The sequence below is a fragment of the Antennarius striatus genome, chromosome 11 (assembly GCF_040054535.1).
Source record: "Antennarius striatus isolate MH-2024 chromosome 11, ASM4005453v1, whole genome shotgun sequence".
Classification (NCBI taxonomy): domain Eukaryota; kingdom Metazoa; phylum Chordata; class Actinopteri; order Lophiiformes; family Antennariidae; genus Antennarius; species Antennarius striatus.
Window position 1 is genome coordinate 3,772,067 of NC_090786.1, and position 17,925 is coordinate 3,789,991.

At 42.8% G+C, this 17,925-nt stretch overlaps 1 protein-coding gene across 1 annotated transcript; it reads right to left on the reverse strand.

The window, feature by feature from the left end:
* Positions 1-80: 80 nt before the first annotated feature.
* Positions 81-15,746, reverse strand: atp6v1ba (ATPase, H+ transporting, lysosomal, V1 subunit B, member a). Its single transcript, XM_068326997.1, has 14 exons — positions 15,529-15,746; positions 7,653-7,708; positions 7,435-7,533; positions 7,193-7,286; positions 6,521-6,598; positions 6,300-6,439; positions 4,953-5,054; positions 4,013-4,110; positions 3,775-3,898; positions 2,079-2,229; positions 1,586-1,668; positions 1,356-1,460; positions 1,114-1,243; positions 81-1,027 (listed from the first exon to the last, which is right to left on the reverse strand). The coding sequence occupies exons 1-14, from the start codon at positions 15,635-15,637 to the stop codon at positions 885-887; spliced, it is 1,512 nt and encodes a 503-aa protein (XP_068183098.1). The 5' UTR covers positions 15,638-15,746; the 3' UTR covers positions 81-884.
* Positions 15,747-17,925: the final 2,179 nt, after the last annotated feature.

The following is a 17,925-nucleotide window of genomic DNA, read 5'->3' on the forward strand; positions in this document are numbered from 1 at the left end:
CCAACAGAATCCACCCTCCCCAAGAACCTCAAGAACACCTTTGTCAATCAGCAAACAAGTGGACAGAGACGAGATGGAGGCATACTTCACTTAATTTATTCATGGACACAACTCACTAAACCATTATAGTCACACTACATATAATTATTTTCTGCGGACAGATGGGAATGATTCATAAACTCTTTCCTCGCAGCACAAATCAAAACAGCAAAAAAAACACAAACAATGTAAAAAGCCGCTCTATTTCCTTTCACGGTCGGTGGAGGAAGCGCCGTAAACAGTTCCACCCCGTCGATGGAGGACGCTGACATGAGATGATTGGGAGAAAGAAAATAAAAAATACAGCATAGGCAGTGGATAAGAGGTCAACACCAGTTTGGTTGATGGTATAGGTCAAAATAATAAAGAAAACAAAAACAAGTTGAATCAGCCTCAATAAAAAGCCCAATTCATGAGCAGGGGTTCATCATGATTATTTTTGTCTGTCTTCAGATTGGAAACCTTGAACTGAGCTATAGATGGAGTTTATATAGCATCTGTTAAAAAAAAAAAAAGAAGAAGAAGAATGGGGGGGGTCCAGCAGTAACACACCCCCAATAAATAAGGATTTATCTATCAGTCTAACGATATGTTCACTGACGTTACAACCATATACACACTCCTGGACGGTCACGCCACGATACGTCTACAGAGAGATTATTGCCCTGTTCTCATTCAGGTGAGGGGGGGGGGGGGGGGTGTTGAGTCACAGGAGGGAGGAGGAGGAGAGTGGTGGGGGGATGAACCAAAAAAAAAAAAAGAGGAGGGGCTCAAGGTGAAAAGAAGAATAAATACAGAAGGGGATGATGGGTAGAATGTGTGTGGGGACAGGAGCGGGGCGACCCTCAGTGGCGGGCAGCGGACTCCCGGGGGTAGAACTCTGACAGGGTGCTCTGAGGGATCCTCTTCAGCATCTCCTTGGGGAAGATTCGCAGCAGCTGCCAGCCGATGTCCAGAGTCTCGTAGACGGTCCGGTTGTCGTACGGACCTGGGGAGACGTTAAACAGAAATCGTGAAATCCATGTCAGGGGGAAACAAAGACCCCCCCCTCCCCATCAGTCTGAATCTTCTCACCCTGAGCGATGAAGTTCTTCTCAAACTTCTGGAGGAACTCCAGGTAGAGCAGGTCGTCCGAGGTGAGGGCTTCTTCTCCCACCACGGCCTTCATGGCCTGGACGTCCTTACCGATGGCGTAGCAGGCGTACTGCGGACAGGAAGACGTCCGGATTAGAGATTCCCAACATCCGGGACCTTCAACAAACCACTTCCTGGTCCCAGCCTATAATCCCTAACTAAAACACGACGGCTGCGTTTACCAGCTGGTTGGAAACGTCGGCGTGATCCTTCCTGGTCATCCCCTCTCCGATGGCTGACTTCATCAGACGGGACAGCGAGGGCAGCACATTGATGGGCGGGTAGATCTGAGAGGAGAGGACAACATGGCTTCCATGTGTTCTGTGGCGATCACTGAAGCGTTTAATCGCTAAGCTAAAACACTCAATTTCCTGTTCCTGCTCTTCACTTCCTGTCTCGGATGGACGGATACCTGTCGGTTGTGCAGCTGTCTGTCGACGTACACCTGACCCTCGGTGATGTAACCCGTCAGATCAGGGATGGGATGGGTGATGTCTGTAAGGTTAGCAGGAGACGCAAACATCAGAAACGGCTTTAAATTTACAAGGTGTCATTATTTTTTAAATTATTTTATGAGTTGTTGGTTTTTTTTTAAACTGGACAGAAATAGAAAACATTTCACATTTTAAGGACTTTAAATCTGGAGCCTTTGGGAACCCCCAGCAGCATTTAATAAAAGCCCACACAATCACCTCCCCGTGATGTTGTGATGGGGGAGTCCTGATAGACTAGATAGGAGTCTAGCTCTTCATATGTGTTGCTATGGTAACTGCAGCCATAAAAAAAAAAAAAAAAGCCTCCAGTCTATCCATTCTGGAGTCATTATTTTTAGGACTTGCAGAGAGGATTAAAGCCAGAAAACAGCATCGACGCCCCAGAATGAGAGCTGTGGGCGTGGGGCTCACCGTCGTTGGGCATGGTGAGGATGGGGATCTGGGTGATGGAGCCGTTCCTGCCCTCCACGCGGCCGGCGCGTTCGTAGATGGTGGCCAGATCGGTGTACATGTAGCCGGGGAAGCCACGACGGCCGGGAACCTCCTCACGGGCAGCCGAGACCTGCGGGTGAGGAAGAGGGAGGAGAGGGGGAGGCTCAGTGTGGGGAAACCTGCACTTAGAATTTTATTTCTTTTTGTGAGAAGCTAAAGATTCGTCTCGGCCCTGAGGACCATGTTGACGTCGGGTGACGGTAAAAGTCACATCCAGCGAGTAAATCTGATCTTTTTTTTTTGTCCATCCAACAATAGAAGCCAAAAATAAACAATGAATGGAACATTTGCCCTCGTTTTGCAGCCGGCCTGCTGTTGTGAAAAAATAAATAAAAGGTAACTCTCACTCCACAAATCCAAAAATCACTTCCCCGGCTCTCCTCTAATGCCTCTCGACTCGTATCTGGTAATTTTATTGAGCGATTGACCAAATAAAGATAAAATGAGTCGATGTCCGTCATCCGTTGGTCAACTTCATCAGACTGCTCTCATTCCAACTCGTTTGAAAGGCGGTGTTAAATATATAAAAGCATAAAGACAGAACCGACCTGAAGCATCAGCCCTGAGGAGAGTCAACACCATCGGAGAGGAACTCTAACTCCAGGTTTTAACATGACTTACAGCTGCGTTAGTGAACAGATCATCCACAAAGAGTTCAAGGACAAAACGGTATTGTAAATGTACATATTTTTGTATTTTCTTTTTTTTTTTCTTTTAAACCAGACTTGTAGCAGCAATCGTCTCAAGTAGCAACCTCACGCGCTGCTGCTGCTGCTCCTCCTCCAACAGCCGACTAAATACGTTCGCCTTCGGAGAGTCAAAAGTCAAGAGAAATCAGAGTAAAAAAGAAAGGAAGATGCATCCCATTCAGCCTCGGATTGAAAGGTTGGGGCAGGCGAGACACTTGTGATCCGTCGCTTCAATGTGGGAGGTAACCTTTCTGCGCGCGAATGCCAGCCCAAGTTAAATGGCAACGTCGCCCTGGGTTTTAGGGTCGGCCCGCGATATCGAGTCGGCGCGGCGTTCACGTGCCAAGGTCATGGACGGCGAGTGCAAGAACACATTTGCACATGAACCATTTAAAGCTGCCGGGATATTGAGACGGCAAACTGTACAACATAAAAGGATTATCATGAGGACACAAAGGAGTCGTTGGAGAGGGCCTGACTCCTCGACTCGTGGAGAAAGGAGGTCAGCAGAAGGGAGGGCTGAGTGACGATTTCCTTTTAGAGCCGGCTGAATAGTAATGAAGTTGAGGAATTTCTTACAGAAATGAAAGACGCATTATCCTCCCTTTGAAAAACGGAGCATGTGAACGGAGACAGTCAGCGGCGTGCTCAAGGCTTCAGATTGGCGTTGCATTGATGTGACGCTACAAGGTTCGGTGTTTCACACCTGCTGCCGGAGCCTTCGGTGTGAACTGGAACTCCAACCATCAGGAAAGGACGTGGAAAAACTACCGAACACCCATTACACATCTAGTTATTCCTAAATGTTCTGGTCGTTGCAGGTTTATTCTGATTGGACGTCTTAGAGATGGTCAGGAAATGGAGTGCAGATCGTCCAATCGGAACCACGTGTACGACGACGCTCGTGTAAACCTGGTGTCTCGTACCTCTCTGAGAGCCTCGGCGTAGGAGCTCATGTCCGTCAGGATGACCAGGACGTGCTTCTCGCACTGGTAGGCCAGGTACTCGGCTGAAGTCAGCGCCAGACGAGGGGTGATGATTCGCTCGATGCTGATGGCGTAAAAAAAAAAAAGCAGTCACCAAACAGTGCCCCACAGTTCTGCCTGGGGTTCTGAATGCTTAATGTTTGTCTGTCAGAGATTCAAACGTGTGACTGAGTCTTACGTGGGGTCGTTGGCCAGGTTCAGGAAGAGGCAGACGTTGTCCATAGAACCGTTCTCCTCAAAATCGGACTTGAAGAAACGGGCGGTTTCCATGTTGACCTGAGAGACGAGACAAGTTAAAGACAGCCAATCAGAGATGTGTCTGACAAACATCACCAACAGCAGGACGCATCCCAGTTTGGTTGTCCCAGTATCAGACTTTAAAAACTTGTTTTAAACGTGTTTCTATGTGTTCAAATATTGAAGTATGCAGATATTGGAAAATGATCAACACGCATTTCAGCTTGTGTTTCCTGATTTTATTGGAGTTTTGAAAAGTGAAGTCCACTTTTCCTGCCACAAACTTTTGTTACTAGCAAGAAAAAATAGGAAAATGAGTTAGTGATGTATAACCGTTAACTACATGCTTTGACTGTTTTTAAAAGTTGCATTTCATTTGCCGTGAAAACTACTTCCGTGAAGAATCCTCCTTTAAAAAGGCATATCCATGTGTCGAGTTGTGGAAATCCCTATTAACAAGGCTTTTCCTCCTGCAAGACGAGCCACAATGAGATGCGAATTGGTGGAAATGGGACGGATTAGTGTTTCATGTGTGTGTGTGTGTGTGTGTTAGCGGTCGAGCAGTGACAATCATGGCATTACAGCAGACAGGAGGAGCAGCTGAGGAGGCGCGAACCTGACACCGCGGCGCTGACAGCGTGTTGAATTAGTAACCCGTCTACGTGGCCGGGGGATATGCTCAGAGGTGCAGAAGTAACAAGAGGGACTTAAAGGTTAAATCACCTGATGAATAAAAGACAGAAAACGAGGCGGGACGGAGGGGACAGGGTGTCACATCGGGGCGTCAGGGTTAAGAGGGGGATTAGAGCTACAAATTGGCAGTGGGGGTAGGTTGGTGGTGAAGGGGGTGAACAACTGTCCGCTGCTGCTTGTCTACTCACCCCCATGGCGGCGAACACAATGGCGAAGTTGTCGGCGCTGTAGTCCATCACGTCCTTGGACTTCTGCACCAGACCGGCCTGGCGACAGATCTGGGCGGCGATCTGGGATCAAGAAGGAAACAGAAGGAAAGATCAGAACCACTGTCAAACTACACCCACCTCCTCAAAAGCCAGAATCAGAAATATTAAAAAAGGTCGTTCGGATGCGTTTCATCCTGTCGTCAAGGCCCGACTTAAGCGAACGAGAGCAGAACCAATCGCAGAAACATCTTATTAATACATGTTGTGTTTTCACTCGTCTCTCATTCGTGAAGAACTAGCAGAAGGATTGCTGGATCGGTCATTAAATTTCCGTGCTGTGAAAGAAGAATTTCACCCTGTTTGCATGATGTCACAGAAAGTCCATGATCTGGACTGACCTCTTTGTGGGCTAAGTTCATGCACCTGTGCGGTAGAGGAATCCACCACGGTGACCTCTGTGACACGAGCTTAACAAAACCATAAGCCAGGGTTTCACACGATCTGAGTGGCAACGACAAACCCGCATCATTAGGCAAAAACCATGGCGATTAAAACGTCCAAAATGTTCAGGATGGCTGTTTCCTAGCTAACCTTACTTCTGAAACAACTTTCAGAAGTAAGGTTAGCGAGGATCACCAAGGGTCTGTCATAAGTTCGCAAAAAAACCACCAATAGTCCGATTCTGCACGGGCATCAAGCTACTATATTTTTGTTGGAAATAAGGAAACAAGAAGAGATTTGCGTCTCCCAAAGCACAAACACAAGCTGTTATTGCCTGAAAAAGGTTTGCCATCATCAAATAGCAATAACATTGTATTTTGACCCTGAGCTCTGAACACATGAAATATGTAGACCTGAAAAGCAGAATACAGGTTCCCAAATTGCTTTCCAAAATCCTCTTTTCCCCTTTTCTGGCTGAAGAGCATCGGGAACAGCCGACGGTCCGTCGCTCCAGAGGCCTCAATTGTTGCTGGAGTGCTTCAATAGATAGAATCAATGCATACGGGTTTTTTTTGCCAAATCGTCTTTGTGTCCATTGTTTATTCCATTTTCATGAATCAGAACATTTTTTAGCCTTGGGACCATTTCCAAAGCTTGTCCTACTTCACCGGCCGTATTGTGACAAAAAAACCTCCATAATAAAAGATCACTCGCCTTCTTCCAGCATGACCTGATCTTTATTTTTTTAAATTTCCTGTTAACGTGAGGTTAGAGACAGACTGATGGGGGTTTGGTTTGAACTGGGCGATCAGACATTGACGATATCAAAGCATTTTATATGATCTGAAGCTAATCCCTATTCCAGAGGAAAAACAAAGGTCTTACCTCATTGTGAGGCAACCCAGCAGCAGAAAAGATGGGGATCTTCTGTCCTCTGGCGATACTGTTCATACCATCGATGGCCGAGATGCCGGTCTGGATCATCTCCTCTGGGTAGATACGACACTGGGGATTGATGGGCTGACCTAGAGAGTAAGGAGGGACAACCCGGGGGTAAGACCACACAAACAACCTTTAAATGTTGCTTTAGGTGTCTGACGTAGTACCCATGATGTCCAGGTAGTCCTCAGCCAGCACACTGGGCCCGCGGTCGATGGGTTTTCCTGAGCCGTTGAAGACGCGTCCTGAAAAGAGGAAGGTTTTCTCCTTCAGGCCAAAACTCAAGCTTGGTCTATTATTCACCAAATAAGAGGAACTTGTTTTATCGGGAACTTGAATTCAAAGATAATTACCAAGAAATGCAGCTGAAATGAAATTAATTAGATGAGATCTCTAAACACATCTGATCTTTTTTGTTTTACGTCGCACTCTAAACAGACGAGTGGCTCTGATGATTCTCGTCGAGTCTACAAGTAGCAAGAACGAGTAATTACAAAACCGTGGATGTGATTAATGATACTTCAAAAACAAAAACAGGTTTACTTCCTACCGCTATTCAAATATATGTAACCTTGTGCTGTACTGAGATAATCGCACAAGCATTTCAGAACATTTAGAAAAAGAAAAAAAAGGTTTTTGATTCAGCGCCGTTTTGCTTCTACCACATAATGAAATGTAAGTAAAATAAGCACATCAAAGGGAAAATGCAGCATTCGCCGTGATTTAAAAATGTCCGTCTTTGAATTACGGAGAATGATGCGGCTGCGTGCAACAGAAGAGTTGGACGGAAGCATTTTATTGCTAAATGTGACTTAAACGTGTGAAAAGCGAGGATTTACCCAACATATCCTCGGATACGGGGGTCCGCAGGATGTCTCCAGTGAACTCGCAGGCCGTCTTCTTGGCATCGATGCCTGACGTTCCCTCAAACACCTGAATAAACACGATAAAAACATGATGAGGCGGCAGGAAGCGAGGCCAGATTGATACCGAACTACACCTGGGCAGGACCGATTGGACAGAAACTCCCTCCGGTGGTCAGACCAGGGTTTAGGGCCCGAAGGCTGATCCCTGTCCTCACCTGGACAACCGCCTTGCTTCCAATCACCTCCAGGACCTGCCCGCTTCTCTTGGTGCCATCCGGCAGCGTCAGGTGAACGATCTCAGCATATCTTGGGAACTGGATCCAAGAAAATCAAACCCGGTTTAACGACAGGGCCTGAACACTGCATTTCAAACTCAAAAATGTGACATCTGGAAACGCAGACGTCGTTCCTGAAAAACCCTGAACCGCCTCACCTTCACATTGTCCAGGATCACCAAGGGTCCGTTCACACCCGACACCGTGGAGTAGGCTGAAAGAGAGGAGAGTTCATTCACTCTTTTGGTCAACAGGCCACAGGACCGGTAAATAACACACACACGTAATACTGACAATATTCCCAACCTGTGTGGCGTTGAAAACCACCAATCTGCATGGGATTAAGTAGCTTTCCTTACAGCCGACGGCGTTAATAGTCACAGGATGACCTTTCGCGGTTGAAGTTTAAACAGCTTCCGTGCACTTTTGTGACCAATTGTCAACGACCAGCAAATGTCATAAAAAATTGCATTAAATTCACTTATTTTGAAATTGTCGAGCACAATTACGCGGAACCCTAGTCATCCGGAAGAAAGGTTAAGGAAAATAGCTGGTGGCCTTGCTAAGCATTGAATGAACAGCGCGTTAACGCACCTCCAAGTCAGTCACATGACTTCCCTCTGAAACTAGCAAATGATCGATTCATGCGGAGGGAGTTGTGATTACCGATTCCCGTGTAAATTACACGCGTATGTTCCGTCGAGTTTGAAAGAAATTCCCTGCCAACCCCCCCGCCCCCCCAACTCACCCGCCCTCGCCCCAACTGTCACGTCTCTCTGTACATCTGCAGACAGAATGCAAAAGACGTGGGGCTGAAGGAGTTGGTGGCGTCATTGTCTCCGCCGGGTTTTTCTATCATGGTCTGGCTTTCCTCTTTATGTGCAAACCGTCAATCTCAGGCCTGATATCAAAGACGGCAGGAAATTAGAGCAGACTGGTGCGAACATAAAGCGCTGCAGCTTGGTGGGGTGTATCCATAATGCCACTAATTAGGCAGGGGCCAACAAAATAACCTGTCAATGTGCTACAGTACTGCAGCCACTTCCCACACACACACACACACCTGCAATTCACCCTCTATAGCCAGACAGGCCTTGTGTGTGTGTGTGTGTGTGTGTGTGTGTGTGTGTGTGTGTTTGAGGGTGGAGAGGGGGGATGGTGGTGGGAAGGTGGGGCGGAGACTATTGAGAGAGGAAGAGAAAAGAAGGCTCAAGTGTGATGATAAAAACCGAGAGCGCCACTGATACAAAAAATTATTTTTACTCTAAACCAGCCTTTATCTCTGTTCCTGCCTTTGGTCCATCAATCTGGTGAATGACTCAAGTTCTCACACATGTTTTCTCTGTTCTACGCGACCTTTGTTTGCAGCAGGGGGTCGGTGGCAACTGCTTTTTTTTTTAGAGGACACCGTAGCCGGGGAAAGAAAAAAAAAAAAAGCAAGCTGTGAAACCAAGTTTGATAGAAAACACAGCTTTTATTCAAACAATCCGATCGAACTACGAACGCATAAGACTCCGTTTTGTTTCTGCTCAGCTCAAAAAGTATGTTGATTCTGCCCACTAGGGGTCTCTCAATAGTAACACAAGACGTACATAGCGTGGGATCAACAAGTCAAGACGACGTAGCCTTCATTGTTCAACAACTACCGCTGAAGATGAAAATCAATCCGATGGGCAGAAATCATCAAGGAGGAAAGTTTTGTCTCGTCTCCTTTGAGGACCGGCGTCCTTGCCGGAGCCTCTCTGGGTTGACGTCTGCAAAACATGAGCCAGCCAATGTAGCGACAGCACGGTCCTGCAGTGAAAAAACTGCAAGCAAGTGCGTGTGGTAGAAACGTACGATTGAATTTCAGCCTTTGTGTGGCTTAAATTTTGTTAAGCCAAACTGAAAGTGAGTGAATGTGCACAAGGATCTGCAAACGTGTATTCAGAAACTGCGCGAAATGAGATTTGCAAAAAAGTGTATTGAGATCCCAGACGTGCAGAGAAATCTGGTGAGCATGGATATCAATGGATGAAAAGCTCCAGGCTTAAGTATTTAATCATCTTTTAAATGCAGTTACTTTTCAACTTTTAGCTGCATGGATTTACTTTTGTTGGCATTTCAATGTAATTTTACATTTTTCTTAATGTCCTCTTTTTAATGCACTTCTATGTCCCTGTAAAGAACCTTGAATTGCCTTGTGTCTCAATGGTGCTATACAAATACACTTGCCTTGCCTATAGTGTTCACACAAAACTTGTTCAGCCCATTCCTACTTTGTTGAAATATCAACAGATGGTGGTACAATGTGACAGGTTGCACAAAAGCATGTAGCTCCACAGCTAGGCTTCAATAGATTACAAGGAATGAAAATGTTCAGGTAACTTAAATGTACTGTACAGGAGTCACAATCACTGAATGGAAATCAAACCAAAAAACTGTTCCCAAATTTGTTCTTCTTTTCCTGTTCTTTTTTTTTTTTTTTTTAAATAAAGAAACTTCTATGAGGAAATTTTTTTTTTAAAAAGTTCCTGTTCATAAATTGTGGATTGATCTTTATAGAAAGGAGTTAACAGCTACATCTAAACACCCCATGATTATCAACCATCACAACCATGACAACAGAATTCCACAAGGGTCTCTTAAGCGGACTAAATCTGACAGGCAGATATTTGTGGTTACAAAAGGAGATAATGCACTTTAAAGAAATTTCAAGTACTATGGCTTCCCTTACTTCTTGTGAACATTTCACAAACTCGTCAGCAAGAGAGAAACTATTAAGAATTCACACAAAGAAATTAAGCAGATATTCATGCAACGATACAAATTTACAGAGTGGATTAGAGAAAGTCCAATTACACTCTTTTCCCGAACTTTAAGTTTACGTTCTCCGTTAAAGATGGAACCTTCGGAATGTCTTCATTTTGCACATTTTGGGGACCGTTTCCAGAGATCATACAGCTATGATGGGAAGTAAAAAAAAAAACCCAAAAAACCCCAGAGCAATACCACTGGAAATGGTTGGGGGGCAGTGTCGCTGCAACTCAACATAAATGTGTAAGAAGAAGAAAAAAACAAAATGAATGTGAAAAAGCTATTCACTGTACATCAACACAACCACACACCCCCCACTCGTTTTTGTACTTCTTGTTGTTGTTGTTGTTGACAGCTTTGACACTTCACTGCCCTCCAGCTGCCATAATGACACTAAAGGATGTGAAGTACGTCGGCCTTCGTGTAACCTCCTCAACAACAAACGATAGAATACAACACACAACAAGTCTGTTTGTACACTTAATTCACAAACAGTCACGTCTTCACCTGTTCTCTCTGGGGTCCACCCATTATTCCCCAAACCCCCCACCCTAAATATCCCAACTGGACTGAACGCCCCTTTACCCAACAGCCCCATAATTCTGACAACAACAGCCCGCTGCTCCAAAGGCCCCGGAATAGTTCAAGGTACCCACTTAGCCATAACTGCGATGATAAAAAAAAGTAGTTTGCACTCTCATTTCATAAGATAACGACCGCTCAATGGACGATACGTTCATGAGGTGTGAAGTAGCAACATTTCCCATTAGGTTTGGAAAACTTTCTCCACCCCTCTTTTGCTACTTCAGTTCAAGTGCAGCGGTCCCCTGGCTTGGCATGCAACGGCAGTGTGGGTCTAGAGCCTCCGGTCTGTTCAGCTGCCAAAGCTCTTTGTGTACAAAGATGTTAATTGGTCCTAATCCGCCACTAGAAGCTGTTTTCATAGCCTGACCTTGCGCCCTGAAGGACACCTTGGTGTGAAATACTAAAGAGCCCATTCAAGTGCCACAGAAAAGAGGCACAGAGCATTCCAACACAATTCAATTTTCCAGCTGAAAGAGGAGGGGGGACTTAGGGGTTGGGGGGTGGGGTGGACAGCACCGGGTTGGAGCAGGATGGGGCACATCATCGTTCTGACAATAAATGAGCGCTACAAAGCTGCTGTGATGTGCGGCCTCACAATCGTGTCTCTGCTTCTACTTCAAGCGATTCTCACAGCCCCGCCGGACACGGGAATGCTAATTGCCTCGAACCTACAACCAGCCCACACACACACACACATACAGACATGCGCACACAGAAAAAAAATCTAAAGCAGTAAGTTCACAAACAAACAAGATAAAATCATATCATCATGTGGATGATAAGGTTAATCTCCAGGCAGCAAGAAACTACTACAAACACCAACTTCGCTCAAAGCCGGGCCTCGGATTGAACCGAAAAATATCAGATCATGATGATGACATCACTACTGCAACCGCCAATGAAAGACGTGGCTCGCCCTCGTTCGGTGATGTTAGCTAGCGTCCTACTGGATGAACCTGAACCTTACCTTCTGAAGAACAGCAGCTTTCAAAGAACGATTGTTTAAATTGTGCTTTTCCTCCTCTCTTGCTGAACTGCATTTACCTCCATGCTTCCTGTCACATGATGAAGATCACGTGACGTAGTGCAGCTCTCCTAACATAACAGACTAATAACCTCGGGAGTGAAACGTGCCATTATTTCCAAATTCTTTAAAGTGTATAAGATTGGAAAGACAATCTCTTAAATGTGTAATTAAATTAGATGTTTGTTTCTTTTTGTATCTCTGAGATCTTCATGAATGAAATCAAGCTTTTTTTTATTCAAGTACCAAACGTCCACTGGGTCTCATAAGAAAACTTAGGAAATCATTTTCAACATTTTCCTGCAGCTTCCTGTGCATAATTATTCCTTCATTTAGTCCTCACTACCACTTTATTCCAAAGTGTCATGTGGAAATTCTTACATTAGACAATGCACACTTCTCTAAAAAACCCACTCAGGAAACTAATGCTGGTCAAAAAAAACAAGTGTGACACACACGGACTGGTTCCTGTTCACGCTTCAGACAGAAATGGTGTCAAATCCTTATTTTGCCACATTCTTATATTACTTTAGACAAGAATGGTAAAAGCCCACGGGAGCGCTTTTTTTTTTCTACTGACAAACTCGCTGCTTAAGTCTAATTAGAATGTGGGATTATAGAAGCGCAACACAAATAACATTGATTTTATAGAAATGACTTTCATAGTGGCAGATGAGACATTTGTTTATCATGACTACATTATTACGGTTAATTAAATCCTCACAAAGAAGTATAGTGCATTGCTCCATGTCTTTTCATAGCAGTACATGACAGAAGGCACCACTAAAACAAAGACCAGACATTTCGTGGGCTAATAGCTTTTGTCGCATTTGACATGACAGAGACAAAGGCCTCTTAAAAGAAAAGACTTGGTCTGATGGAAAATCTCTTTATTTGTTTATTTTCCTACTCCGTCTCAGAGCGGCACTTCTCTAGCTGCCGCTCTTAAAGATCTGCCAAGTCAAAAGGGGAGGGAAAAATTACCGCGATCTTATCGACTGCTTCGTCTGTACTAACCGAAGTCTCCTACAGTTTGAGTTCAAGTTGAACTAAAATGAAAACGTCTTTTTAAACCCTTCTAGATCACTTCTGTTTCTACTTAATGTGACAAAAAGATAAATGAAACTTTCTCTGTATCATAAAAAGTCAATCTTGTTTTCAAGAAGAAAAAAAAAGCTAAGTGTTCTTACCTTATAACTTAAAACAACACTGCTTGTAGTTTCACAACGCTTGCATTCAGATCCATGTCGGAACACCAAATTTGACCTTCAAGATGCATTAAAACCTGCATTGTGATGTTCAGTGGAGTTTGTTGATGGACAAATGGTTGTACTTTTAAGCTAAATGCTAAATGTTGCTAACAGTACCAGGCCCTGAGTAGGTCCAGAGTCAGACCAGACCTTCAGCTTTGGGTTTGTGATGAGCGGAACAAGGAGGGCCACTCGGCTATAACAAATTTAGAGAATTTCAGAGGTAGGTTTGGTTTGGTGTTTGACAAGGATTTTATCACATTTTGTGTCCTCCATCTTCCACTCACAGATAGTCAAAGCTCCATTAAGTCATTTCCTTCTGGTTTGCTAAAAGGCTTTTAGTCCACGCTTTTTTTTCTGACACTTGCACAGAGAAAAAGCCATCATTTCACTGGTTTCACGGATCGGGCTATGTTCAACAGTTAATCGCACAAAATGCTCCTTTTCACAAGAACACAGAGCAAAGTGCCAAACGACATGACTATTAGCGAAACTTAAACATAATCAGTAATTATCAAAAACATGAGAAACAAGAGCCCAGCTAACATGGGAGCCAAATGGTGTTTACATTTTAAACTCCTTTCTTCATCTCTTGCAATGCTGTGTAACATTCCTTCATTTAACACTGACACAGGTAATTGCCAGAGACCTCGTCTTTTCAGAGCACATCAATTTAAATGTATTCTAGCCTAGAATACCTATACAGCCCTAAACCTAGAGTAGGTATAGGTTGCATCTAAACTTTCTAACTACAACAGATAATAAATTGTTTTGACTGCAAAATTTAGACCGGGTTTAATATCGAGCAGCAAAAACCAAATGGTGAAATACTTAAAGACATCAGCAAGGGCCAAGCACAAGATGACACAGGTGAACAATACTATAAAACTATATTTGTCACTCCATCAAACATGACATGTAATATTGAATATTACCTAACTAAACTATGGTTCTTTCAAAAATGACAGCAAATGAACGGTGCACTCTGTTTATTTTCAGGTGTCAAATTCCAAATCCGGTGGCCCAGAATGTTTAGTTGTGTCACACAGAAAATTTCCTTCAGCAAAGTATTTTAAAAATGTATCTACTTTATATGAAGAAAGGTTAGGGGTTAAATCTTTAAATGTCCATCTTCTAAAACCCGAAAGAAACCAACTTTAATGAACTATTGATTTTCTTGAGCACTTTCAAACTAATTGTGATTTCATTCAAAATACCAGGTTAAGGTCTTCACAGTCAGGATGTCATATTATGAGGGTCAAAGTATTATGGCACTATTTACTTTCGTTACAACGACAACTGGAAAGGAAAGCTGACACACTCCCTAATAACCGTTCTTAACACAGACAAACACTTGAAGCAACTGCTCCTGCAAACAACTGGAGGCAATGAGCAAATAGGAAACTATATTTTCTGAGGTATTATATCAATATGCTTTTGCATCAACAATGGATGTGAATCACTTGATGATTTTTTTTCTGTCAGGCTCGTCGTTTTATCCTCACATGAATCACTTTCAGGTTCCTCTGCTCATGTGATTGTGTCACATGAGAGGTCATTCCAGCTGTCACCAGTCTGTGCTTCAACCCGCCGGGGATAATAAATGTTAGAACATTTATTCATGTATGGCAGCAACGACGAAATACAGATATTAAAACTTAGATCAGATCTATCTCTCAATTAAAACCCTTAAATAAAACCCACTGGTACTGCGTGTAACTCATTCATATGGTTACAACCGAGTCAGCTGACTGCTGTGTTAGCCAATTAGCTAGATGTGTCGGACCATGGTAAGGTTTAACTCACTATAAAAGTGACAATGACACATATATCCGTGAATTAATATAACATAAGACTTAAAGTATAATGACTTATAGTTAAAAGATTAACCACTATGTTCCTGGGGTTACCAGTCATTTGCTAGATTTGGTTTGCTAGCTTAGCTTGCTTGAAACCGATGCATTATTTAATCCATATGCTATGTGGCATTTCACACAATTCAGGTCAATTAGGACTTATTTTTAAAAAGCATTATGGTGCATGTTCTGTGTTATTCTAAAATCCAAGAGTGTAAGTATTTTAATATTAATATTTGCATTTATGGAGAGAAACCGAAAATTTACAATTCAGGAAGTTCATTGACATAAAATTCCACCATTAGCAGCTACAGGTTTCCTGCACCAGGGCCGGTTTAGCGTTGTTGTTATTGAATTAAAAACACAACAAAAACGATAAACACTATTACAAAAACTGAGATGAAGTGAACACTTTGACGGTTTTCTCCAGACGGTTCACTTGTCATTGAGTGCAGCGCAGCAACCTTGCTAGCAGCTAGCTACAGCTGCTACCCATCTCCGTTAGCATGCTAACGGGACTTACTTAGCCGGGGTTGAGAGATGTAATTTCGGGTCACAGCCTGAGTGTGTGTCCTCGCAGCGGCCGCCAAGCCGTTGATGTCCATCGCTCGGTTCGCCACCAAAGTTGCCATCGTACGATATAGAAAAGAAAGTAGGAAAAAGCTACCGTCTGTTGATGTGCTTTGCTAACTGGTACTGAATAACATCAAAGACAGCAGAGCGCTGGTCATATGACACAGAGGAACCGGATGTTTGGAGCACTGCAATGCCGCAGACACAGCGACACGCCCACTTTACGTCATGACGTAACGAATCGACGCACGACACCCCTTTGAGATGACATATGTTTTATTTGGTGAATACCGAGTTATGCAGGGATTACTCAAAAACAACATTAGGAAAAAATGATTACAAATATAATTTATGACAATATTCAATAAATAAGAGTAAAAAAACAATTATTTTTTTTAATAGTTCCAAATACCTCCACCAAGGAGTTAATGTTTTCACCTGTTTCCTTAATACTTGATGGTCTATCAGCAGCACATATAGACAAAACTCCCATGAAACATGGAGTTCATTAAACCAGTTATTTTTTTATATTTACTTAAAATTCTCAAAAGAACCATGTGTCTTGGTTTTATAAAAAATACAGAAATAAAAAAATAACTGTTATAAGACTGTCCAGAAGTCTTATGTTAATATCACAAGGCTGTGATTTGTATCCTAGATCAGGCCTGATGACTTAAGTGGGGAGTTGAGTGAAATTCTAGCTATCCTCTGACAAATGACATTTGTCAGGAAATGTCAGAATCTTAAGGAGACGTGTGTGGAGATGTATTATTATGAAAGGTGGACAGACTCAAAGTGATCCAGTTGTGATTGAATCAATCAGGATTGATGGATATCCAGAACAGAATGGGGTCTACTAAAAACTGAACTCACGTAAGCTGTAGTAAGTAGAAGCAGTAGAACCTTAATATATCAAAATATTGAATAAATATAAATGAATTTTTAATTGGTTCATAATCAGATATTGATCACCTCTCCCAAGGCCAAACAGCCCTTCTTAATTAAACTGGACTCTAATTCCAATTCTAATTATCAATGTTAATCCCATTAGACTTAGTCAATAATGGTAAAGAAAGTTTTAAAAAAAATCAAGAATCTACCCTTTATCCTGATTTAATTCATTTATTAATAAATCTTTAGTTCATCTTTAGCTCATATATGAAATGAGCTTCATACAGTAACGACAAACTTCTGGCTAAAATTTGATAAAATATGCTTTAACATAAAATAGCAAACAATCAGTTGAGTCCCATCCTCTCTTCTCAGGAACTCTTTTAGAATCTACAGTCATTACACAGGTCTAAAGATCTAGAATTGTGTGTGGGTGCTTTCTCTTATCCCTCTGTCCTGGTGAGTGGCCCGGTGAGCGACAGCTAAAACGACATGATTGCACACATTTTGTTCTCTTTTCTAACTAAGAGTAGAAATAAATCGTTTTCTGTTTTCTCCTATTTGAAGCTCTGGTCCATTCTCATTTGACGTAGCGTGTTCTGCCTGATAGCTCCAAAGGGACTGAAGATGATTTCAAACAACAGAACCAACACACCAGCAGTCACACATCACATACAGACACACAGCTCTGGAGGTGGAAAAGCACTACAGATTGAAGTGGTGAGTACAGCCACTGTGAGGCCGACGGCATCCCCGAGAGAGCTCATTCAAACGTTTCAGGCCGCATGCAAAAAATAGCAAATTAATGCAAGTGAAGGGCTCCTGCCTACAGGAGCAGTAACCTCGTTTTAGAAACATCAGTTTTCCTGATGACTTCCCTCAAAGTCCTCAGACCCAGCTATCTAAGCAAATGGGTGTCATCATATTCATGCATTCATTTTACTGCTGTGGTTGTTAAAGAACTCCCACAGCGTGTTTCTATATACATTTTTAAATGCATATACTTCTTAATACATTTCCAAGTCGAACGTATGGAAGTATGTGTGTCTGGCTTTCATGCAGAAGACTGGATGTAACTAAGAACTCCAAAGATGTACAATCTATATTTGTATACATGAATAAAGAGTAACATGGTTATATGGAATATGTCAAATTAAGTAATCTGAAGGTGACATAATATAGATATTTACTATGTAGAAGGTGAACAACCTATAGTTACACTCAGATAATTCCATGGGAATTTTTACAAAACTTTAGTAGATTAATCCAAATACTAAAAGGCACAACATTTTATAGTTGACCATATATATGTGTGTAAAATTTGGGAACACAGAATGGACATAATATTATGGATCTACAGACATACAGGTGATTATAACTCCTGCATGAACCACTAACCTACAAAAACCTGGTTTGAAGTCAGCAGCGTTTCTACTGCACAGAAATCACACATTTG